The 26565-nt window shown below is 40.7% G+C and overlaps 1 protein-coding gene across 3 annotated transcripts in view; it reads left to right on the top strand.

The window, feature by feature from the left end:
* Positions 1 to 26565, top strand: part of chl1a (cell adhesion molecule L1-like a) — a 138820-nt gene that overhangs the window by 105314 nt on the left and 6941 nt on the right. For all 3 annotated transcript variants that reach the window (XM_035740681.2, XM_035740679.2, XM_035740680.2), the window contains exons 23-24: positions 8653 to 8784; positions 11601 to 11673. In XM_035740681.2, the coding sequence (XP_035596574.1) occupies positions 8653 to 8784; positions 11601 to 11673 (205 nt within the window). The remainder of the gene's footprint in view (positions 1 to 8652; positions 8785 to 11600; positions 11674 to 26565) is intronic.

Consider the following 26565-nt stretch of genomic DNA (forward strand, 5'->3'; position numbering starts at 1 on the left):
TATGAAATCATTTGATTTTTCCATTGTGTTAATGATGGCGGGTTTCAAGATGAGTGATGAAGAAAATTGTCCAACCCATCGGGTATCTCACTACACCCCCACATGCCATGTCTTGAAATTTGAAGACAGACGGATTAAAAGCAAGTTTGCATTGTAATACTTCTGACAGCCAACTTTCTAGCTACGCCCACATTTTCCGGACTTTATATAATTCCCAGAAAGCATGGATTATTGAGTCATTATTCGTTTTACACTTAAGACCTGACTCTGGCCTTGTGCTGTAGAATTTGTGAATTTTGTCTTTTGTATAATAAATTCGATACACTAGTTTATACTGGATTAAGCTTTAACATTATCTTTAACTGTAATTTCCTTAGTTATGCTCCAACTTTCCCTCCATCTTGTGCCAAAATCAGTTATTTTTAAGTCTTGGTTCCAATAGTTATATTTTTTCCTAAGAGATTGTCAGTTGGACATGCTCTCTGCAAGGTTTTGTATATCTTCCCTATCATATGAAGATATTTTCCTGACTCAAATTGTAACGATGTGAGCTGAGAGTCGCGAAGCAAATTCAGGGAGTGAATACATTTAATAAAGGAACGGAACTTTAAAACAAGAAACACGAGCAGCCTGGTGACCTAGAGGCCGGAGAAGGGAGCACACGTGACACAAATAAGAGTCCCTCAAGGTTGCTCTGATGTCCAAAAGATTTCAAATCGAAATGTTGTGTTAAGTAACTTTTAAGTTGCATGTATTTGAAACTATCTACATTGTTCAGTCCAAAATGACTTTTTAATTCTGTCATGAAAACAAATGTATTTCCTGTTACCAAGTCATTAATGGTTTCTATGCCTTTAGTTTTCCAATGTGGACAAATTTATCAGTGAATTCTGAAAAGCTATCCAAGTATTGTTCCAAAATATTTGGTTAACGTGGTTAATGTTCTTAGCTTTATGCCTCGAAAATTGACAAGTAAAAAGATTCCCGGGATAAGCATTCAATATGTACCCATTGTTCCTCTTTATTGCATTTACTGCAACTATACACTGAATCTATAAAACATTAAGAACACCTACTCATTCCATGACATAGACTGACCAGGTGAATCAAATCAAATTGTATAGGTCACATACTTAAAAAAGATATATATTTAACTAGGCAAGATATACACATATTTATCAAACAAAATAAAATTGTATTGGGGACATACACGTGATTAGCAGATGTTATTGCGGGTGTAGCGAAATGCGTGTGCTTCTAGCTCCAACAGTGCAGTAATATCTAACAAGTAATATCTAACAAATTACACAACATACACCCATACACCCAAATCTAAGTAGGAATGAATACACATGGATGAGCGATGTCAGAGCGGAACGGACTAAGATGCAATAGAATAGTATAGAAAAAACAGTATATGCATATGAGAGGAGTAATGCAAGATATGTAAGCATTGTTAAGTGAATGAGATGCCCTAGAATAGTTTAGCCTGTCCGGAAGCAAGATGTCAGTCTCAGCGACGTGGCTGGTTTTCCTGCCACATTCATCTCATGTCTGAGCCATTGAATTGCGACTCCACTTTACCTCTATACTGACGTTTAGCTTGTTTGATTGCCTTGTGGAGTGAATAACTACACTGTTTATATTACCAGTCGCCTTGCCATTGTTAAAGGCGGTGGTTCGCGCGTTCAGTTTTGCGCGAATGCTACCATCTGTCCACGGTTTCTGGTTAGGATAGGTTTTAAAAGTCACAGTGGGTACTCCTATACACTTCCTTCTCCTATACACTTCCTTATGAACTCAGTCACTGTATCCGTGTATGCGTCTAGATTATTTTTGCATGCTACCTGGAACATATCCCAGTCCACGTGATCAAAACAATCCTCAAATCAAATTTTATTTGTCACATACACATGGTTAGCAGATGTTAATGCGAAATGTTGTAAAAGGAAATTCAGCCATGTCGCCGAGACCGACGTCTTGCTTCCGGACAGGCTAAACTATTCTACGGTATCACATTCACTTAAATAAAAAAGGTTAAATTAAAAAAATAAAGGTATGTGACCTATACAATTTGATTTGAATCACCTGGTCAGTCTATGCCATGTTGTAGCGAAATGCTTGTGCTTCTAGTTCCAACAGTGCAGTAATATCTAACAATTAATCTCACAATTCCTCAACAACTACCTAATACACACAAATCTAAAGGAGTGAATGAGAATATGTAAATGTAAGTATATGGATGAGCGATGGTCGAGCAGCATAGGCAAAGTGAAATAGATGGTATAAAATACAGTATATACTTGTGATATGAGTAGTGTAAGATATGTAAGCATTTTTAAAGTGGCATTATTTGGAGTGGCATTGTATAAAGTTACTAGTGATCAATTTATTAAAGTGGCCAGTGATTGGGTCTCAATGTAGGCAGCAGCCTTTCTGAGTTAGTGATTGCTGTTTAGCAGTCTGGTGGCCTTGAGATAGAAGCTGCTTTTCAGTCTCTCGGTCCCAGCTTTGATGGGACTGAGAGCGTGGATTCCGATTGGTCAGACCAGCATTGAATAGTACAAAGCACGGGCACTTCCTGTTTGAGTTTCTGCCTATAAGATGGGAGGAGCAAGATGGATTTGTGGTCAGATTTGCCAAAAGGAGGGCTGGGTGGTCCTTGTAAGCATCTGGAAGTTTGAATAGCAATGGTCGAGAGTCTTAGTAGTGCGAGTAGGACAGTCAATATGTTGGTAGAATTTCGGGAGCCTAGTCCTCAGATTTGCTTTGTTAAAATCCCCAGCTACAATAAATGCATCCTCAGGATATGTTGTTTGCAAAAAGTTCAGTGAAGTTCTTTGAGGGCCCCGATGTCTCTCTGGAAAGAAATCCTTGCTCTAAGCTCATCAACTTTATTATCCAAAGATTGAACATTAGCGAGTAATATACTCGGAAGCGGTATCTTTTAAACTGATAAGAAGTTCAAACAGGTGCCATTAATACAGGTAATGAGTGGAGGACAGAGGAGCCTCTTAAAGAAGAAGTTACAGGTCTGTGAGAGCCAGAAATCTTGCTTGTTTGTAGGTGACCAAATACTTGTTTTCCACCATCATTTGCAAATAAATTCATAAAAAATCCTACAATGTGATTTTCTGGATTTTTTTTCTCATTTTGTCTGTCGTAGTTGAAGTGTACCTGTGATGAAAATTACAGGCCTCTCGTCTTTTTAAGTGGGAGAACTTGCACAATTGGTGGCTGACTAAACACATTTTTGCCGCAGTGTACGTGATATTTAGAATCCAGGTGAAAGCTACGATCCCTTATTAATGTCACTTGTTAAATACACTTCAATCATTGGAAATAAAAGGAAGGAAACAGGTTAAATAAGTATTTTTAAGCCTTGAGACATGGATTGCGTATGTGTGCAATTCAGAGTGTGAATCGGCAAGACAAAAAATGTAAGTGCCTTTGAACGGGGTATGATAGTGGTGTCAAGTGCACCGGTTTGTGTCAAGGACTGCAGCACTTCTGTTTTTCACGCTCAACAGTTTTCCGTGTGAATCAAGAATGGTCCACCACTCAAAGGACATCCAGCCAACTGTGGGAAGCATTGGAGTCAAAATGGGCCAGCCGCAAAGAATTGACGCTGTTCTGAGGACAAAAGGGGGTGCGACTCAATATTAGAATTAGGTGTTCCAAATGTTCCAAATGTTTGGTATACTCAGTGTATAAGCTCTTCATAAAGCACATTTCATCATTTCAGTTGTTTTGAAAAGATCCATACCTGGGTTTAGTGTTGTGCTTTGTGTATCCCTTGCATATGTCTGACTGATTAAAAATGTACCATTTGGCTGTCATCATCATTGATATATGATGGTTGTAGTTTTTTTGTGTTGTGCGTATTGATGGATTATGGCTGTGTGTGTATGTATGTGTTTGTGTGTACCTGCGTGCATGCATCGGTGCTTACGTACACATGTGTATGGTATTTGGTGTTTGACTGTGCCTGGAGACTAGCTTTCCTCATGTTTGTGACGTGGTGCCTTATTTGAACTCTTCTCCCTCTGAAGATTTCTCCTCCATTCCAGCTGTGGCACCCACTGAGAGGACTATGTATCCATAGGCTTCCTGGACAGAATTCCAAATACAGATAGTAGTTGTGGTAGCGGTAGTTGTGGTAGTAGTACCTTACCGGAAATCTACTTAAAAATGCGTTGGAAATACATGAATTACACAATAACACGTTTTATTGTAACACATTGAATTATAACATGTTGAATGTAAAAGGCATTCTACCCTATCTTTGCTTCAACAATTACCTTAAAAGCTATAGTTTGGAGTGGATTTTTAGATCCTTAATACATTTCAAATGTTTTGGAAATCGTTTATGAAGTCATTTCCCATGCCATTGGAACATGTTAGAATTGCAAACGGAATGTGTTAATTGTGTGGGATATTTGGATAGGTTAGTAGTGTGATGATCATTGCCCTAACATTAGTAACAGTATACCAGTGGTGTCATGCCCATCGAAACTAAAGAGGCACATGCCCCCTTCCCAGCGGGCAGAACGGGTTGAAATTATGTCATTAGAATCTGTTTTACATTAATTTTGACATCATTTCAACCAGCTTTGCTCGCTAGGCTAATTCTGGGATTTAGGCTTGTAATTCCAAATAAGATATGGAATTAATGCAAAAATGTAGTGGCCCTTCAAAAGAATGTGTTGAATGACGCCACTATAGTATACAGTAGTGGTATCAGCGTCATTTTTAACCATAAATAGGCATTTGTAATTGGTGGCAAGATGTCAATTTGTAGAGCATGGACACAATTGTTTCAGCATTCAATAACACTACATTGATACCTAGCACTGAGCCTACCATTAGTAGACCTCCGTTGTAAATGTTGACAAAGTACAATTTGTAATGGGTCATTACGGAAACAAGACCGTTGTAGAAATTTAGAAACTGTTTCAATGGGTACACTGGAACTTGAGGTGCGTCTTTCATTTCAGGGCATAACTGTTCTCTCAATCCTCCCAGCTCGATTCCTGTGAATGCAACTCCTTCCTCCTTAGGTATACTACCTACTCACACTTCTAATATGATGCTCCTTTGTTTTTTGCTATATTTCTATTATGATGAATTTTCCACTCTGTGTCTCTGACAACATTACAATTTCCAGACATTAAGTAGTCGGATCAATTTAGATATTATTGCATGTGGGATGTCATAAATGGCAGCTCAGAAGACTTGCCTAAGTTATATATCTCCCTGTACACCAAATCCAATTCCACACAATCACGTAGAGGATGCCTGCCTTGCTTTCTAACAGTCTCCTTGAAGGGTGCCTAGTGGCTGCAGTGTTCTTTACTTGGGGGATCCGATTTGGCTTCACTAATCCTCTCTTCCCTGCCTCTCTTTTCTTTCCCCTTCCTTTCTTCTCTCTTTATCAGTCCCAGCCCTGTTTAACATAAGCTCCTATGTGAGTGACACCTTTGTAAAAATCAGCTGGACTGCCGGGGACGAGCAACAGGACTCTCAGCTTTATGTCGCTTATATGAATAACCGTAAGCTACTCTCTAACCCCCACAGCTTTTTAAAAAAGTAGCACATTGCTAGTGTATTACTCTTTTTTTTTTATGGACGCATGTAGTTATATGTCATAAGTAGGGCTGTTACGGTGACCATATTACCGCCACACCGGCGGTCACGAGTCATGATGGTAGTCAAATTCCATGTGACCGTTTAGTAACGGTATTTAGGCTTCTCCAAGCTTTGATGCTGCTGATGGTCATTAGTAGCTTACTGAACTGGCGAACTACTCTATTGTCCCTCTAATCACTCTGACATCAATGCAAATGTATTCAAAAATCGAATCAAACAATTCATGAGAGCCTATGAGCTAACATTTCTATAGGCTATGTAATTGCGTGAGAAAACAGAGTGATGGCCTCTATTAAAAATAGGATGATCCCATCAGCTTTCTATAGGCTAGACTTACTATATTTATTTATCCACCTTCGTAATATTAAAGAAATTGCTTCTCTTTAAAACAGGAGTACAGTCTACCTGGCTGGCATGAAAATGAACCACAGGAAAGGCATCCTTCATTCGCTACTTAAGTGCATAGATTACATGTTTTTTCCCCCCGCTGCCCCTGTTCAATACAGGTGCATGATAATGGTCCATTCTAAATTAAAACTAATTTCACACATGTATTATTCAGTATATGTAAAGACAAGATTACATTAAGAATAGTGTGATGGGTGACAATATTAACCTATCACTTGTGAATTATATATTATCAATGATGCCCATCTTAATAATAACTGCGCATGCATTTTTTTGTAACTTTTTCAAATCATAATCACACACCTCATGTAGCCTAGCCCATAGGCATATGTGTTATGATAAGGTTTGTATCACAACTAAAGTGGCCAAATAACTTCTTAAAATGAAGCACATGAATCCGCTTTACAATGGGTGTAGTACCTAACTGGCATACATACGCAGCGCGAGTGTTTTCAAGTTTGGGGAAGCTCATTTTCACCATATAAATGCACCTTTATAATAAAATCATTACATGCATAATTGCATTTGTGGTGTTTTCCTGCTAATGGAACATTTGCGCCTTCTGTGTGTGCGCATTGCTGTGAAGAAATAGCCTATTCGTTTATCAACATTTTAAGCTAAAGTTATCATCTGTTGCATCGGGCTCATTGCTTAAAACAGATTTTTTATATGCTAGTGGTTGTATTAATTTTGGACCTTTCGCATCCCACAATTGTCCCAGACTATGTTTGGAATATTTATTTTTCACACAGAATAGGTCAACTTTTGTACTATGGGGATAGTAGATTGACATAGGCTAGTGCTTTTTCTGTTTGTTAGGCCTACTCATCTTGTTGGCTGATGAAAAGTAAATGTGGAAAGTTCTTCCAATATCTTCAATATGCGCCTCGGAATTGGATAAGGATGCACGCAGTTGCGTCCCCGATGTGTCGGTCTTCACTTGTAGCCTGTGAGGAAGACCCAATCATGTGACTGAGAGCCATGTGAGTGAGAGGTGATTCGGGCAGGCAGTAGGGAGAAGGGATTTATAATTATTATATTCAGCGAAAGGGCATAACGGCTACTGGCCGCAAAATACATGATTTTTTTTAGGGAAATTAGGGCCACACAAAGGGGATGCAGCCAGGAAATCTGAGGCATTATCAAGTGCTTGTCAAATTGTGAATGAGAGACTGATGAAGTGTGTGCGGCCTGTGCAAGTAACAAAGCAGAGCTCTTGCCTTTCATGTAACTTTTTTCAAATCATCATTAGAGTCACATCATACAGCCTTAGAATGTATTATAAATCTAAAATATAGCCCAACATTTGTATCACAACTAAAGTTACATAAATAACTATAAATATAGGAGTACCTGTTTCTTTGTTAACCGCTCAACACAGAATGCATGTGTGGAGAAAAGATCCTTTCTATTTTATTCAACTAGGTTCAATTGTATTCTTCATACTATAAAATAATATAAAATAATCTTACGGAATTTTAAGCAAATATTTTCTGTTAAATTAACTAGTGTAGCTTAAAGTTATATGGCATAGCCAGATCAGGACCATGCAGAGTATGCTATTCTGTTCTTCTGAAATAGACTACATTTTCTTCATATCTTTAGACCTGTCTAAAATAAATACTGGATTTATTGTGATGGTGTAGGCTATATTGCATGGATTTATTTGACTTTTTAAAATGTAGATGTTCCAAAGGTCTGCATCAGTAACTTGAAGGCTGTGTGTGGAAGACAGGAGATGCTAAATGTGTTTACGTTAATTAACGGTCAATTACAGTGAGACCGGTAGTTTTTTGCTTGACAATCAGCAGCTGACAAAATTTCATGACCGCCACAGCCCTAGTTATAAGGATATATAAGGCTTGACTGTACTGTAAGCACAAACTGACTGATATTGCATTTCAGTAACTTACAATTATTTATACTTTGTTTCCATTATCTGAAATGTAAACAATGTATTTTTCAGTGTTGTTGTCGTAGAAGTAGTGTAGTAGACCTTACCATGTGCTGCTAGCCTGACTAATAACACCTGATGGTTGTGCGAATCCTGTAGGTGAAGGTAACTGGAGGATTTCAGAAGCAGTAAACACTTCTAAGAATTTCCACTTGATTGACGGGCTGGAGCCTGGGACGGTGTACACTGTGCGTCTCTTGGCTAAGTCACGGCTCGATAATGCTAGTATTTTCGAAGACGTTATACAGACCAGGGTCAAAGGTAAGAGAGAATAGTCCCATGTTGTGCAATTGGTAGCCATCAACTGTCCATTCCACTCACAACAACAGAATACCAGATTGACAAGCATTTGTCGACAATTATCGACAGCGTCTGTGGTGAGATGTGTTTTTATTTCCTGTGTCCTTCATTTTATATTATTTTATAAGTGATTGACAAATGTTACCAGGGGAAAGTGAAACAATCAAACAATAGGGGATATCATTGTACTATGGAGGTTTATTGAGAAAAAAAGTTATTTTCATGACCTCAACGGACTTTCATATGGTTCACATGCCAATCTGTTTTCGAATGTACTTGTTATATGAGTTGTTTAGGACATGGGGCAAACTAACCTCATTTGTCTGTTTGGGGTGGGTTAGGTTTGGCCAGTCTTCACTTGGGAGTTTCCACCCAGGGCTGGTTCATCGGGATGATGTGCGCTGTGGCTCTCCTCACCCTCACCGTGCTCATCGCATGCTTCGTGACCCGCAACAAGGGTGGCAAATACGCAGGTACGCCACCTCACCCAAACATGTATTCCAGTGTCCAAGGTCAGTTTTGTCTTTGAACTTGCTGGTTTTGGCATCTATTTCATTCGATAGAGGAAATAAATTGCTTTTCAACTCGTCAACCGAACATTAACCTATTGTTTTCAATGGTGATTTTTGTATTTATTAACAAATTGAATGCCTGTTTATTTCCTGATTTGAGTGAAACAAAATGGGCCCCGAACCTGGCCAACAGCTTCAGCTTTGTTGTAGTGAGGTGCGTACTGGCGGCATAGAAGTCAGGCGCAGGAGAGCGAAAACTGATTTACAGCGGTGTCGTTTAATATCCATAAACCACCGTCAACAGAACAATACAAATAAATGGGTCAAACAAAACTTGGTAATACCAGCATACCGTTGCACAAGCACTACAAGAAAACAATTATGGACAAGGACATGGACATGGGGGGAGAACACAGGGTTAAATACACAACATGTCATTGATGGAATTGGAACCAGGTGTGATGGAAGACAAGACAAAACCAATGGAAAATGAAAAGTGGATCAGCGATGGCGAGAAGGTTGGCGACTTCAACTGCCGAACATCGCCCGAACTAGGAGAGGGACCAACTTCGGCGGAGGTTGTGACGTGTGGGAATGCTCTTTGCATGACATGCATGCCAATCAGTCCATGCATGTGGGAAATCAGACAAACCCCATTCAACCCTGTGTGTGAAACATCGGCAAGGTGCTAGATGCCTTCTTTCCTTCCCAATTGTCCCTCCTCTCTGTGCTGTGGCCCTCGCGTCCCAGCCCGGCGCCGCTGATTACTGGGGTTGTCAAAAAGACAGGTTGGAATCATCCAGCTTTGTTCCCCTTCGCCGCTTTCACCTGGACCCGGCCCCGGCTCTTCTCGAGCCTTTGTGCACCTGTCTCGGCCTCACAAAGGTGTTGCTGTCTCACCCGCTCTCTTTCGCTCTCACCATTTCCGCCTGTGGGAGCTGTTAACATGAACACTGAATATTTCATCACCCCTGTATTCCCTCCTTTACTTGTCCTGATGCTTTTCATGAAACCCCTCTCCTTTGTATCTCCCAAAAGCCCCTTTATTTTTTAATCATATTTACACATAGAGCTGTTGGAAATCGCTTTGAACAGACGCACAAAAGAGCACTCAGGATGGTTGAGGAGATATTTTTGGTCATTTGAGATGTTTGTTGTTCATATCCTTCTGTGGTTTCAACTGAGAAAATTAAACATTTGTGTTACATACGTGTTGTGAAATAAAGGACACACTAACATAAAGTGGCGTAATAGGGTGTCGGGCCACCATGAGCTGCCAGAACAACATCAATGCGCCTTGGAATAGATTCTACAAGTGTCTGGATCTCTATTGGAGGGATGCGACACCATTCTTCCACAAGAAAATCCCATAATTTTGTGTTTGGTTGATTGTGGTGGAAAACGCTGTCTCAGGCTCCGCTCCAGAATCTCCCATAACTTTCAATTGGGTTGAGATCTGGTGACTGAGACAACCATGGCATATGGTTTACGTTGGGTTTCATCTAACCATTCAATGACCACTTGTGGACTGGGGCATTGTCATCCTGAAGGAGACTACTCCCATCAGTATAGAAATTCTTCATCATAGGTTGAAGGTGATCACTCAGAATGACTATTTATTGGTATTTTTGTTTTCTTTTTGCTTGCCCTCGACCCACACTATACCAGCTCAAACAACTGAAGTGTTTCCTTTATCTTGGCCTACAGTAGAACCCTCTATGAATGGTTCTTCATATAACCGTCTATGAAGGGTTCTACCAAATACCTTTTCATCTCTAACATACAGTATATTTTTCTAAATGAATCCAATCCGTTAGTAGTTCGACTTATTTCACCTTTTACTGAGATGTCTGTTCCAGTTTAGATGATTTAGGTAGTCTCACTAATTAATCTTCCCTACCCTGTCAGTCATTCTGAATGTGGGTTGCAGGACTTGAATGCCTGATGTGGCTTGTAAACCAGGAGACTGCGATAGAGTATAGCTAGGCCCTCAAAGAAAGGCCTTTAAAATTAAACTTTTTATGACAATACATTACATATATCAAAGGCTAATAAGGCTGGTTGAACTGTTCATACAGGGTTCTAAGAAGAACCCTTCAAAGATAAAACGCTTCTCAATTTAACTCTTCATAGAGAGTTCTAGGAAGAACCTTTAGATGATAAAAGGGTGATTAGTAGAACCATTTATAGAAGATTCTAGGAAGAACCCTTCATACAGTAGAGGGTTCTAGGTTGAACCCTCTGAAAAGGGTTTACCTAGCACCAAAAAGGGTTCTCCTATCGAGACAAGCTGAAGAACCCTATATGGTTCAACTAAGCAGAGTACCTTTTAAAGGTTACCTTTTTAAAGGTTCATCCTGTCACTCGATATTTCAGGGATGGAATGCAATCAATCAAAATAATACTGAAGGTAGGACCTGCTTTTTCTCAATGCAGGGACAATATTACTTTCTCACAACCGGGATCTGCCACAGTGTCGTTTTGAACCATGTCCGGTCACACTTTCTATTAACCTTAATGAATAAGACAATATAAATGCTTATAAATGCTTTATACACTATAATAAATGTTCCTAATCTTTATGAATGGTAATGCTTATGAATGTTTATGATTATATAATGAGGAACTATTTATCAATTATTTATACATTTTTCATGAAAATGTTGTGAAGTGTTACGACAATCTCCTTCCCTTAAATGTTATTGAATGAAAACATTCTAAGAGTCTGTATAGAGCTTTCTGGTACTAGGCTAATAGAACATGTTTCAATCTTGCAGTAAAGGAAAAGGAGGATTTCCACCCTGAAGTTGAGTCCCAGGGCATGAATGATGACACATTCTGTGATTACAGGTGAGCCATTGGCTATTGTTCTTGAGAATGGTGAGATTTAATATGGAAGTGCTTACATTGACAGCAATATGTATTTTCACTATAATGTATTTATGATTGAGCTTTGTGGCAATGAGATTAGAAGAACTTTCGTACTTTTCATGATTTTCTTACTGTACATCTCTCTTGTCCCGAAAGAAAACCTTATATGCATGCGCTTTTCTTGGATCAGCACAGAAATGAAAGCAGCTAAGTAAACAAAAAATGTAGGTAGTTGTTGTCCTTAAATTGATATGGTACTGTAGAGTAGGATATTGTGTACAGTATATGTTTTGTCAATGTGTGTCTGGGTGGGTGCATGTGCACTTCCGTAAAATCTCAAACACATTTGTTGTACGTTGCTCCCTATGTAGTAGATGTGCTTTAAAACGTGATTTATTCTGAGACATGTAGGACAAAATACTTCCTTCAAAGATGGAAAAAAAACTAAATGGGCGGTCAAAGGCGAGACATCTTTTGATGACCAAAGTCGTCAAAAATCAGTGATGTACTTCCATCTCTCTCATGTCTGTGTGACCACGCAGTGCCCAGTTAACTCCTCTCTCATAGAGAGCAAGGCGCTGCAGCTGAGGTCGAGGAGGAAGTTGGATTCAGATCAGAGCCCAAAATGAACCCGAGACTCAGCAACTCTGCAGTAATTTTATCACAGTATGGCGATGTCACAGCTTAGCTATAACGATTTTTTTCCTCTTCTGATGAGGAATAAGACTAAAATAATACGGTTAGTTTACAGTATACTAAAATGACCTAATAGTATGCAGTATATACTCATTAAGTATGTAGTATACAGTAGGTTTAGTATGGGTATTCGAACACAGCCCATGATGGGTCGCACCGGCTGCCGCACTTCACCAATAAACATAATACTTAGTGTTATACAGGCACTTGTTTGCCAGCTCTGATGTAGAAAAAAGAAAGAGAGATTGCTAGCAATTCAAATGAGGCCAGTGTAAACTGAAACATTACCTAATATCATACAGATATGAGAAGATTAATGTTGGATGATTTAATAGATTATTGAAAATTATTTCTTAAAGGCCTGATATGTACATCTTCACATCTATATCTTAATGCTTCCCCTAATCAATTGTCTCATGTTTGTGTTGACTATTCAGTATGTACAACCATTTGATAAATGATCATATCACACTGAATTATGAATGCTAAATGGGACAGAGATAATGTAGAGTATTACCACATATTGATGGTCCTGGGCTTTAGTGAGGGTGATAAGAAATCCTTGGTACTGAGGTGACCCTTTGTCTTGTCGAGAGACACCTGCAAGCTGGCCATGTGCCCAGTCTTAAATTGGCATCTAATCTCCTTGGCCCCGGCGTGCTCCCCTGGGAATACCAGGAATGACAGGCTGTTTGTCTGGGATTGCATATGGCCACTCTGTACGGAATGAGCAGCACTCGGGCAATTTCCATCTAAAGAGATTTGAAATTGCCTTCCGTCCTGAAGCCTTGGCAATTAGCAATTAGTGAAGTGAAGGGATTGTACGATGGTAGCCTCACCCCGCCTCCCTTGCCCCCCATCCACCCTTTCCCCATCAAAACCACACCCCCACCCGCTACGTTAAAGCCATGCTAGCTGTGTGTGTTTCCGTGTGCATGTGTGCACACGTCTGTGAGTTTGTTTGTGTGAGCATTTCTGTGTGCGAGTGTGTGTGTGTGTATATCAGTGTTAAAGCTGCAATATGTCACTTTTTGGGCGACCCAACCAAATTCACATAGAAATGTGTGTTATAGATCTGTCATTCTCATTGAAAGCAAGTCTAAGAATCGGTAGATATGTTCTATATGCGCTATTTCTATGCCTCCCGTTTTGAAGTTAAGTTTTTGCATCTTTTTACTTTCAGTTTTGTACACCAGCTTCAAACAGCTGAAAATACAATATTTTTGGTTATGGAAAATATATTTTGCAGCGGTTTATATCAGGGATGGGCAACTTTGATGCGGGTGGTATCCACAAAAAAAACTTAACTCATCATGAGGGGCTTCAGTGGCTCGTGGGTCAGTGTAGCCACATCCATACCTCCCCATCCATTGTAGCGGCGCCCCTTCGTGATAGCAAAGAAAACAAAACATTTATTTAAGTTAATTTTCTGCTAAATATTGACGTTTTAAATCAAGTTTGCTGCAATTCTACACATTTTGCGTTGCGGCGGAGAGATGATTTTGCAATTGTCTAACACATTTCATGCAATTCTACTCATTTTGCCATGGGATAGAGAGAAAACAATATCTGTTTTACAATTAATTTCATGTAATTCTACATATTTTGCCATAGTGGGTATGAAAATGTTTACAATTTTTAATATAATAACTGATAATCAATTGGCATGTCACGTGATCAATTGGCATGTCACGTGATCTGGGTTAGGCATCTTTTATTCAGTGAAACACACAAAACAATAAAGAATAATGGCGTGCTGACATACAACTACCCATAAAGAATATCCCACAAAACACAGGTTGAAACAAGCTACCTAAATATGATCCCCAATTAGAGACAACGATTACCAGCTGCCTCTAATTGGGAATCATACAAAATCACCAACATATAAAAACAAAACTAGAACCCCACATAGAAAATATAAACTAGACTAACCCCCAGTCACGCCCTCACCTACTCTACCATAGGAAATAAAGGCTCTCTATGGTCTGGACGTGACAGGGCACCACCCCAGTCGGTAATTCTACCATGCTTACTACAATTTTAGATAGTTTGCCGCTAGACTCATTTTACCAATCTAAACAATTTCCTGACATGGGCAAATTGAGTGACTGCTGACGCACAACCACATTTCGAAATTGTGCCTTGTGTATTCTAATGCTCAACAGTAAGTTGAGACCCCAACTGAGTTCCCCAAAAATGTAATAAATAAATTAAAGAAACTACAAAAGGGTGCCAGTTGCCCATCCATGGTTTAGATGATACAATAATTCTCTACACTATACTTGCTTGATTTGTCACACAAACTGAAATTAGATACTATTTCTACATAGTGCATATTTCATTTAGTCAACTATAATATACATTTAATTATCTATTTTCCCTGAACAAAAACTAATGACGATAACGAGACGAGATATATAAATATAACAAATTAGTTTTCATTTCAGATGAAGAAAATGTGATGAGACAAGAATTCCACGAGACATTACATTTGCCATGAAGTGTCTTTTTATCTGTTTTGTTCAGGCATACGCATGCATGCCTTTGCAGAATATTTTTAAAGTAACTGTCCAGTGAAAATCTCACTTTTAAAAGTTCATTTTCTGTTAACTCATAACCAAATAATGTTGACTCGTCCTTTGTGACCAGAGCACACGTTTTAGAAAAAACACTTCAAAAATCCAACCTCAAACTTGTTTCAAACCAGCTGTTTCAAAAATGCTTGCTACTTACTTATATAACGTGACGTAATGTTGACTCATTGACTGAGCTGGCCAATCAGCTGTTTACTTTCATTAATATTTTTAATAATATGACCGGTATTCGCCTTCACCATTCTGTTGTTGGAGTTAGGGCTGTGCGATGTACCGTATTTAAGCAATAAGGCCAGAGTGGTTGCGGTATATGACCAATATACCACGGCTAAGGGCTGTTCTTATGCACGACGCAATGTGGAGTGCCTGGATACAGCCCTCAGCCGTGGCATATGGGCCATATACCACAAAACCCAGAGGTGTCTTATTGCATTATAAACTGGTTATCAATATAATTAGAACAGTAAAAATACATGTTTTCTCATACACGTGGTATATGGTCTGTTATAAATTGTGTGGTTCGAGCGCTGAATGCTGATTGGCTGACAGTCGTGGTATATCAGACTGTATGACAAAACATTTATTTTTACTGCTCTACTTACATTGGTAACCAAAGTCTGTTAAAGTCTGTAACGAAATAATAATATCTCCTCTCTTACTTTCATATTGGCCATTTTTGCTCTGATCACGTCAGAAGCTGCATTGCCATGTTGCAGTGGCTTTTTAAAATACGAATGCTGTTTCAATATTTATTTGCCACATCCACAGGACACAACAAGTGTAAAACAGTACATTAGAGTGGGGTAAGTTGAGTATTTCAATCAGCATCACTCCATCAATGGAAATATAGTATTCTTTCTAACAATGATATCTACATACATTTCAGGATGTTGTGAATCCCTGGAAATAATCAGAATTCATGTAAACAGTACAGTTTCGAAAACAGCTTGTTCAAAAACATCTTGTCGTGTCCCGTGTATATACAGTGGGGGGGGGGAAAGTATTTAGTCAGCCACCAATTGTGCAAGTTCTCCCACTTAAAAAGATGAGAGAGGCCTGTAATTTTCATCATAGGTACACTTCAACTATGACAGGCAAAATGAGGGAAAAAAATCCAGAAAATCACATTGTAGGATTTTAAAGAATTTATTTGCAAATTATGGTGGAAAATAAGAATTTGGTCAATAATAAAAGTTTATCTCAATACTTTGTTATATACCCTTTGTTGGCAATGACAGAGGTCAAACGTTTTCTGTAAGCATTCACAAGGTTTTCACACACTGTTGCTGGTATTTTGGCCCATTCCTCCAAGCAGATCTCCTCTAGAGCAGTGATGTTTTGGGGCTGTTGCTGGGCAACACAGACTTTCAACTCCCTCCAAAGATTTTCTATGGGGTTGAGATCTGGAGACTGGCTAGGCCACTCCAGGACCTTGAAATGCTTCTTACAAAGCCACTCCTTCGTTGCCCGGGCGGTGTGTTTGGGATCATTGTCATGCTGAAAGACCCAGCCACGTTTCATCTTCAATGCCCTTGCTGATGGAAGGAGGTTTTCACTCAAAATCTCACGATACATGGCCCCATTCATTCTTTCCTTTACACGGATCAGTCTTCCTGGTCCCTTTGCAGAAACACAGCCCCAAAGCATGATGTTTCCACCGCCATGCTTCACAGTAGGTATGGTGTTCTTTGGATGCAACTCAGCATTCTTTGTCCTCCAAACACGACGAGTTGAGGTTTTACCAAAAAGTTATATTTTGGTTTCATCTGACCATATGACATTCTCCCAATCTTCTTCTGGATCATCCAAATGCTATCTAGCAAACTTCAGACGGGCCTGGACATGTACTGGCTTAAGCAGGGGGACACGTCTGGCACTGCAGGATTTGCATCCCTGGCGGCGTAGTGTGTTACTGATGGTAGGCTTTGTTACTTTGGTCCCAGCTCTCAATCACTAGGTCCCCTCGTGTGGTTCTGGGGGTTTTGCTCACCGTTCTTGTGATCATTTTGACCCCACGGGGTGAGATCTTGCGTGGAGCCCCAGATCGAGGGAGATTATCAGTGGTCTTGTATGTCTTCCATTTCCTAATAATTGCTCCCACAGTTGATTTCTTCAAACCAAGCTGCTTACCTATTGCAGATTCAGTCTTCCCAGCCTGGTGCAGGTCTACAATTTTGTTTCTGGTGTCCTTTGACAGCTCTTTGGTCTTGGCCATAGTGGAGTTTGGAGTGTGACTGTTTGAGGTTGTGGACAGGTGTCTTTTATACAGATAACAAGTTCAAACAGGTGCCATTAATACAGGTAACGAGTGGAGGACAGAGGAGCCTCTTAAAGAAGAAGTTACAGGTCTGTGAGAGCCAGAAATCTTGCTTGTTTGTAGGTGACCAAATACTTATTTTCCACCATAATTTGCAAATAAATGCATAAAAAATCCTACAATGTGATGTTTTTTTTTCCTTCGATAAACTCAACTTCAAAACACTCTCCCTGCAACCCGCCTCACCAATTTATATATTTTTTAAAAGTATTATTCACCTCAAAATCTGAAATCCACAACAGAAGCTAGCCAGAAGCTAGCCAGTTCACTGGCTTACGTTAGTATTCAGCTAACCACGGTTGGCGGTCATCAGCTATCCTTTAGCTCGAAAAGCTATCGGCAGTTTTGTACAACGCAACTCAAACCAGAGCATACCGGACCTATTTTCTCTCCATATCCCCGGATTTCTACCGCAAGCTCTGGACATTTACACCTGGATCTTGCAGCTAGCTAGCTGCTATCCGAGTGACTATTGGCTTACGTCGGTCCCGGAGCAAACATAAATTATTTCGGAGCTAGCCAGCTGAAGAGTTCTATCAGCCACTCCTAAGCTACAATCACTTATCCAGACCCGTTTTACTGCTGACGCGGAGCCCCACCGGGCCTTCACGACTGAAATACCAACGTTATCTGCCCGTGGGAGTTATCCAACTGGCCCCTCCATCGCGACGTTACCTAAACGCCCATCTGCGGCCCGCTAATCGTTAGCTATCTTATCGGCTGCTATCTAAAGAGGGCCATCTGACAATTTTCTTGGGTCACTATAACTATGTCTATTTTGCCAATTGGATTGGTCCCCTCTACCACACGGAACCCCACTAATCTACAAATGGAAACGCACGAGGTGGCTAAAAACAGACCTCCATCATCTGCCAGCTTGCTACCCATGGCCTGGCTAGCTGTCTGAATCGCCGTGACCCCAACCATCCTCACTACTCACTGGACCGTTATGATCACTCGGCTAAGCATGCCTCTCCTTAATGTCAATATGCCTTGTCCATTGCTGTTCTGGTTAGTGTTTATTGGCTTATTTCACCATAGAGCCTCTAGCCCTGCTCATTATACCTTATCCAATCTTTCAGTTCCACCACCCACACATGCGATGACATCACCTGGTTTCAATGATGTTTCTAGAGACAATATCTCTCATCATCACTCAATACCTAGGTTTACCTCAACTGTATTCACATCCTAACATACCTTTGTCTGTACATTATACCTTGAAGCTATTTTATCGGCCCCAGAAACCTGCTCCTTTTTCTCTCGGTTCCAGATGTCCTAGACGACCAATTCTCATAGCTTTCAGCCGGACCCTTATCCTACTCCTCCTCTGTTCCTCTGGTGATGTAGAGGTGAATCCAGGCCCTGCAGTGCCTAGCTCCACTCCTATTCCCCAGGCGCTCTCTTTTGATGACGTCTGTAACCGTAATAGCCTTGGTTTCATGCATGTTAACTTCTTCAAGATAGGGGGCGCTCTTTTAATTTTTGGATAAAAAACGTTCCCGTTTTAAACAAGATATTTTGTCACGAAAAGATGCTTGACTATGCATGTAATTGACAGCTTTGGAAAGAAAAAACTTTGACGTTTCCAAAACTGCAAAAATATTATCTGTGAGTGCCCCAGAACTAATGCTACAGGCGAAACCAAGATGAAATTTCATACAGGAAATGGTCCAGATCTTGAATGCCTTGTGTTCCAATGTCTCCTTATATGGCTGTGAATGCGCCAGGAATGAGCCTGCACTTTCTGTTGTTTCCCCAAGGTGTCTGCAGCATTGTGACGTATTTGTAGGCATATCATTGGAAGATTGACCATAAGAGACTACATTTACCAGGTGTCCGCCCGGTTGTCCTCCGTCGAAATTATTGTGTAATCTCCAGGTCCATGCGCGTTCCATTTTCTTCAGAGGATAAACCAAACTGCCACGAATGATTTATCATCGATAGATATGTGAAAAACACCTTGAGGATTGATTCTAAACAACCTTTGCCATGTTTCTGTCGATATTATGGAGTTAATTTGGAAAAAAGTTTGCGTTGTAATGACTGAATTTTCGTTTTTTTTTCAACGTGATGAACAAAACGGAGCGATTTGTCCTACACAAATAATATTTTTGGAAAAATGAACACTTGCTATCTAACTGAGAGTCTCCTCATTGAAAACATCTGAAGTTCTTCAAAGGTAAATTATTTTATTTGAATGCTTTTCTTGTTTTTGTGACAATGTTGCATGCTGAATGCTAGGCTTAATGCTATGATAGGCTATCAATACTCTTACACAAATGCATGGTTAGCCATGATTCAAAAGCATATTTTGAAAATCTGAGATGACAGTGTTGTTAACAAAAGGCTAAGCTTGAGAGCTAATATATTTATTTCATTTCATTTGCGATTTTCATGAATAGTTAACGTTGCGTTATGCTAATGAGCTTGCAGCGAAAATTACACTCCTGGATACAGGTTTTTTTTCGTAGCCAAACGTGATGAACAAAATGGAGCGATTTGTCCTACACAAATAATATTTTTGGAAAAACTGAACATTTGCTATCGAACTGTGATGTGAGTCTCCTCATTGAAAACATCTGAAGTTCTTCAAAGGTAAATGATTTTATTTGAATGCTTTTCTTGTTTTTGTGAAAATGTTGCATGCTGAATGGTAGGCTTAATGCTATGCTAGGCTATCAATACTCTTACACAAATGCTTGTTTAGCTATGGTTCAAAAGCATATTTTGAAAATCTGAGATGACAGTGTTGTTAAAAAAGGCTAAGCTTGAGAGCTAATATATTTATTTCATTTCATTTGCGATTTTCATGAATAGTTAACCTCTTCAGTCTACCCTCTACTTTTTCGAACATTCTGTTAAAAATCGCGCAACATTTCAGCGCCCTGCTACTCATGCCAGGAATATAGTATATGCATATGATTAGTATGTGTGGATAGAAAACACTCAGACGTTTATAAAACTGGTTAAATCACGGCTGTGGCTTTAACATAACGTGCGTTTCATTGAAAAGTGCAGGAAAATCTGATCACTGAAAGTGGAAAAATATATCCATCCGCCGCTTCAACCCATTGTTATGGGCGAAAGACATTAAATGTGGCTGAGGTTGCAGTACCTACAGCTTCCACACAATGTCAACAGTCTTGTCATTTGCAGCCCATTTCTTCTGGTCTCCGACCGGATATTTTGGTTGAGAAATAGACGGACAGTATTTCAAGATGGATCCCTATAGAAAACACTTCGTCTCGTGATTAATTTGATCGCTTATTAACGTTTACTAATACCTAAAGTTGCATTACAAAAGTATTTCGAAGTGTTTTGTGAAAGTTTATTGTCGACTTTTTGAATTTAAAAAAATGACGTTACGTTATGAAGCGCTATTTTTTTTCATTTATCACACAGTCTACATAGAACGATATCTAGGCTATATATGGACCGATTTAATCGAAAAAAAGACCCAATAGTGATTATGGGACATCTAGGAGTGCCAACAAAGAAGATGGTCAAAGGTAATGAATGTTTTATATTTTATTGTGCGGTTTGTATGCTAATTATATTGTTTACGTCCCCTGCGGGTCTTTTGTGGTGTTACATGCTATCAGATAATAGCTTCTCATGCTTTCGCCGAAAAGCATTTTAAAAATCTGACTTGTTGCCTGGATTCACAACGAGTGTAGCTTTAATTCAATACCCTGCATGTGTATTTTAATGAACGTTTGAGTTTTAACTAATACTATTAGCATTTAGCGTAGCGCATTTGCATTTCCAGAGCTCTAGATGGGACGCCTGCGTGCCAGGTAGAAGCAAGAGGTTAACGTTGCGTTATGCTAATGAGCTTGCGGTGATAATTACACTCCTGGATACAGGTTTTTCTCGTAGCCAAACGTGATGAACAAAACGGAGCGATTTGTCCTACACAAATAATCTTTTTGGAAAAACTGAACATTTGCTATCTAACTGAGAGTCTCCTCATTGAAAACATCTGAAGTTCTTCAAAGGTAAATTATTTTATTTGAATGCTTTTCTTGTTTTTGTGAAAATGTTGCATGCTGAATGGTAGGCTTAATGCTATGCTAGGCTATCAATACTCTTACACAAATGCTTGTTTAGCTATGGTTCAAAAGCATATTTTGAAAATATGAGATGACAGTGTTGTTAACAAAAGGCTAAGCTTGAGAGCAAATATATTTATTTAATTTCATTTGCGATTTTCATGAATAGTTCACGTTGCATTATGCTAATGAGCTTGAGGCTATAAATAGGATCCCGGATACGGGATTGCTCGTCGCAACAGGTTAACATTAGAATCCTCCTCCCTAAATTTGTTTTATTCACTGGTTTAGCACACTCTGCCAACTCGGATGACCACCAAAACCTCTGAAATCTCCATCCCAAACTATAACATTTTCAGACAAGATAGAACGACCAAAGGGGGTGGTGTTGCAATCTACTGCAGAGATAACCTGCAGAGTTCTGTCCTACTATCCAGGTCTGTACCCAAACAATTTGAACTTCTACTTTTAAAAATCCACCTCTCTAAAAACAAGTCTCTCACCGTTGCTGCCTGCTATAGACCACCCTCTGCCCCCAGCTGTGCTCTGGACACCATATGTGAACTGATTGCCCCCCATCTATCTTCAGAGCTCGTGCTGCTAGGTGACCTAAACTGGAACATGCTTTTAACACCCCAGCCATCCTACAATCTAAGCTTGATGCCCTCAATCTCACACAAATTATCAATGAACCTTCCAGGTACCACGCCAAAGCCGTAAACATGGGCAACCTCATAGATATCATCCTGACCAACTTGCCCTCTAAATACACCTCTGCTGTTTTTAACCAAGATCTCGGCAATCACTGCCTCATTGCCTGCATCCTTAATGGGTCAGCGGTCAAATGACCTCCACTCATCACTGTCAATCGCTCCCTGAAACACTTCAGCGACCAGACCTTTCTAATCGACCTGGCCCCGGTATCATGGACGGATATTGACCTCATCAAGTTAGTGGAGGATGCCTGTTGTTTTTTTTAAATGCCTTTCTCACCATCTTAAATAAGCATGCCCCATTCAAGAAATTTAGAACCAGTAACAGATATAGCCCTTGGTTTCTCTCCAGACCTGACTGCCCTTAACCAACACAAAAACATCCTATGGCGTTCTGCATTAGCATCGAACAGCCCCCGTGATATGCAACTTTTCAGGGAAGTTAGAAACCAATATACACAGGCAGTTAGAAAAGCCAAGGCTGGGGCCTCCCGGGTGTGCCACCAGAGACTCTGGGTTCGTGCCCAGGCCCTGTCATAACGAGCCACGACCGGGAGGTCCGTGGTGCAACGTACAATTGGCCTAGCATCGTCCGGGTTAGGGAGGGTTTGGCCGGTAGGGATATCCTGGTCTCATCACGCACCAGTGACTCCTGTGGCGGGCCGGGCACAGTGCAACCAAGGTTGCCATGTGCATGGTGTTTCCTCCAACAGATTGGTGCGGCTGGCTTCCAGGTTGGATGCGTGCTGTGTTAAGAAGCAGTGCGGCTTGGTTAGGTTGTGTATCGGAGGACGCATGACCTTCAACCTTCGACTCTCCCAAGCCCGTACAGGAGTTGTAGCGATGAGACAAGATGTAGCTACTAACAATTGGATACCACGAAAAAGGGGTAAAAAAAAGAAAAGCAAAGGCTAGCTTTTTCAAGCATAAGTTTGCTTCCTGCAACACAAACTCAAAAAAGTTCTGGGACACTGTAAAGTCCATGGAGAATAAGAACACCTCCTCCCAGCTGCCACTGCACTGAGGATAGGAAACTCTGTCACCACCGATAAATCCACTATAATTGAGAATTTCAAGAAGCATTTTTCTATGGCTGGCCAGGCTTTCCACCTGGCTACCCCTACCCCAGTCAACAGCACTGCACCCCCCACAGCAACTTGCCCAAGCCTTCCCCATTTCTCCTTTTCCCAAATCCAGTCAGCTGATGTTCTGAAAGAGCTGCAAAATCTGGACCCCTACAAATCAGCCGGGCTAGACAATCTGGACCCTTTCTTTCTAAAATGATCTGCCGAAATTGTTGCAATCCCTATTACTAGCCTATTCAACCTCTCTTTCGTGTTGTCTGAGATTCCCAAAGATTGGAAAGCAGCCGCGGTCATCCCCTTCTTCTTCCCTTCTTCAATCCCCTTGACCCAAACCTCCACAGACCTATATCTATCCTACCCTGCCTTTCTAATGTCTTCGAAAGCCAAGTCAACAAACAGATTACCGACCATTTCGAATCCCACCATACCTACTCCGCTATGCAATCTGGTTTCAGAGCTGGTCATGGGTGCACCTCAGCCACGCTCAAGGTCCTAAACGATATCTTAACTGCCATCGATAAGAAACAATACTGTGTAGCCGTATTCATTGATCTGGCCAAGACTTTCAACTCTGTCAATCACCATATCCTCATCGGCAGACTCGATAGCCTTGGTTTCTAAAATGATTGCCTCACCTGGTTCACCAACTTCTTCTCTGATAGACTTCAGTGTGTCAAATCGGGGGGCATGTTGTCCGGGCCTCTGGCAGTCTCTATGGGGGTGCCTCAGGGTTCAATTATTGGACCGACTCTCTTCTCTATATACATCAATGATGTCGCTCTTGCTGCTAGTGAGTCTCTGATCCACCGCTACGCAGACGACACCATTCTGTATACTTCTGGCCTTTCTTTGGACACTGTGTTATCAACCCTCCAGACGAGCTTCAATGCCATACAACTCTCCTTCCGTGGCCTCCAACTGCTCTTAAATACAAGTAAAACTAAGTGCATGCTTTTCAACCGATCGATGCCTGCACCTGCACGCCCGTCCAGCATCACTACTCTGGACGGTTCTGACTTAGAATATGTGGACAACTACACATACCTAGGTGTCTGGTTAGACTGTAAACTCTCCTTCCAGACTCACATCAAACATCTCCAATCCAAAGTTAAATCTAGAATTGGCTTCCTATTTCGCAAACAAAGCATCCTTCACTCATGCTGCCAAACATACCCCCGTAAAACTGACCATCCTACTGATCCTCGACTTCGGCGATGTCATTTACAAAATAGCCTCCAATACCCTACTCAATAAATTGGATGCAGTCTTTCACAGTGCCATCCATTTTGTCACCAAAGCCCCATATACTACCCACCACTGCGACCTGTACGCTCTCGTTGGCTGGCCCTCGCTTCATACTCGTCGACAAACCCACTGGCTCCAGGCCATCTACAAGACCCTGCTAGGTAAAGTACCCCCTTATCTCAGCTCGCTGGTCACCATAACAGCACGCGCTCCATCAGGTATATCTCTCTGGTCACCCCCAAAACCAATTCCTCCTTTGGCCACCTCTCCTTCCAGTTTTCTGCTGCCAATGACTGGAACGAACTGCAATAATCTCTGAAACTGGAAACACTTATCCCCCTCACTAGCTTTAAGCACCAGCGCTCAGAGCAGCTCACAAATTACTGCACTTGTACATAGCCCATCTACTGTATAATTTAGCCCAAACAACTACCTCTTCCCCTAATGTATTTATTTATTTTGCTCCTTTGCACCCTATTATTTCTATTTCTACTTTGCACATTCTTCCACTGCAAATCTACCATTCCAGTGTTTTACTTGCTATATTGTATTTACTTCGCCACCATGGCCTTTTTCTGCCTTTTACCTCCCTTATCTCACCTCATTTGCTCACATTGTATATAGACTTATTTTTCTATTGTATTATTGACTGTATGTTTGTTTTACTCCTGTTGTTGTATGTGGGCGGCAGGGTAGCCTAGTGGTTAGAGCGTTGGACTAGTAACCGGAAGGTTGCAAGTTCAAACCCCTGTGCTGACAAGGTACAAATCTGTCATTCTGCCCCTGAACAGGCAGTTCACCCACTGTTCCTAAGCCATCATTGAAAATAAGAATTTAATCTTAACTGACTTGCCTAGTTAAATAGAGGTCAAATAAATGTGTTGAACTGCTTTGCTTTATCTTGACCAGGTCGCAATTGTAAATGAGAACTTGCCTACCTGGTTAAATAAAGGTGAAATAACATTTTTATTTTCAAATCATGTCTCCTTTTTTTCCCAAACACAATTCCACACAATCACAATAGCTTTTTGTCTTTGAATAATTGTAAGCATCTCTTAACACAGGCTTAACACCTAACAACCACGTTGTACTTTTTAAAACACTTTTAACACAGGCCAGGCCCTGTTGTGACCTCATATCCCAGCGATAATGCCTTGAATTACGCCTGTGAAGAAAACACTTCAATTTGCTCAACTTGCCATTTGCTCAAGAAGCATTGGCTCAATTTACCTCATGGCCATTGGCTCAACTTACCCCAAGGCAAACATTTGGACTATATTAGCCCGCATAGGGCTAATATACACTTTCATGCTAGGTTTATTGAAGCTTATAGAGATGCCAACTGACGTATAGAATAATAGTATCTACTTTGGTTTAGGTACAATACATTCTTTTGACTTTGTTAAAATCTGTTTTTTGGACTTGCTTACCACTTTTTCCATGTGGTTTCTTCCTTCACAGACTCAATGAAAATGATGACCACTTCCTAAATATTTGGTCAAATTATACATTTTGTGTATGTTTTCCTAGAAACAAGGGAGGCTCAACTTAACCCTTCGGCTCAACTTAACCCTTCGGCTCAACTTAACCCTTCGGCTCAGCTTAACCCTTCGGCTCAGCTTAACCCTTCGGCTCAGCTTAACCCTGCGGCTCAACTTACGTCTTCGGCTCAACTTACCCCACTCTCCCCTTCAGTGAAATTCTTACCTTGAGAGCTATGTAATATCACCTTTTACATACTGTAAGTATTCAGACCCTTTACTCAGTACTTTGTTGAAGCATCTTCAGCAGCGATTACAGCCTTGACTCTTCTTGGGTGTGACGGTACAAACTTGGCACAACTGTATTTGGGGAGTTTCTCCCAGTCTTCTCTGCAGATCCTGTCAAGCTCTGTCAGGTCTCTCCAGAGATGCTCAATCTGGTTCAAGTCTGGGCTCTGGCTGGGTCACTCAAGGACATTCAGAGACTTGTCCCGAAGCCACTCCTGCATTGTCTTGGCTGTGTGCTTAGGGTTGTTGTCCTGTTGGAAGTGAACCTTTGCCCCAGTCTGAGGTCCTGAGCGCTCTGGATCATCAAAGATCTCAATGTACTTTGCTCCATTCATTTTTCCTTCGATCCTGACTAGTCTCCTGGTCCCTTCTGCTAGACAACTTGCCACCACCA

The sequence above is a fragment of the Oncorhynchus keta genome, chromosome 28, assembly GCF_023373465.1.
Source record: "Oncorhynchus keta strain PuntledgeMale-10-30-2019 chromosome 28, Oket_V2, whole genome shotgun sequence".
Classification (NCBI taxonomy): domain Eukaryota; kingdom Metazoa; phylum Chordata; class Actinopteri; order Salmoniformes; family Salmonidae; genus Oncorhynchus; species Oncorhynchus keta.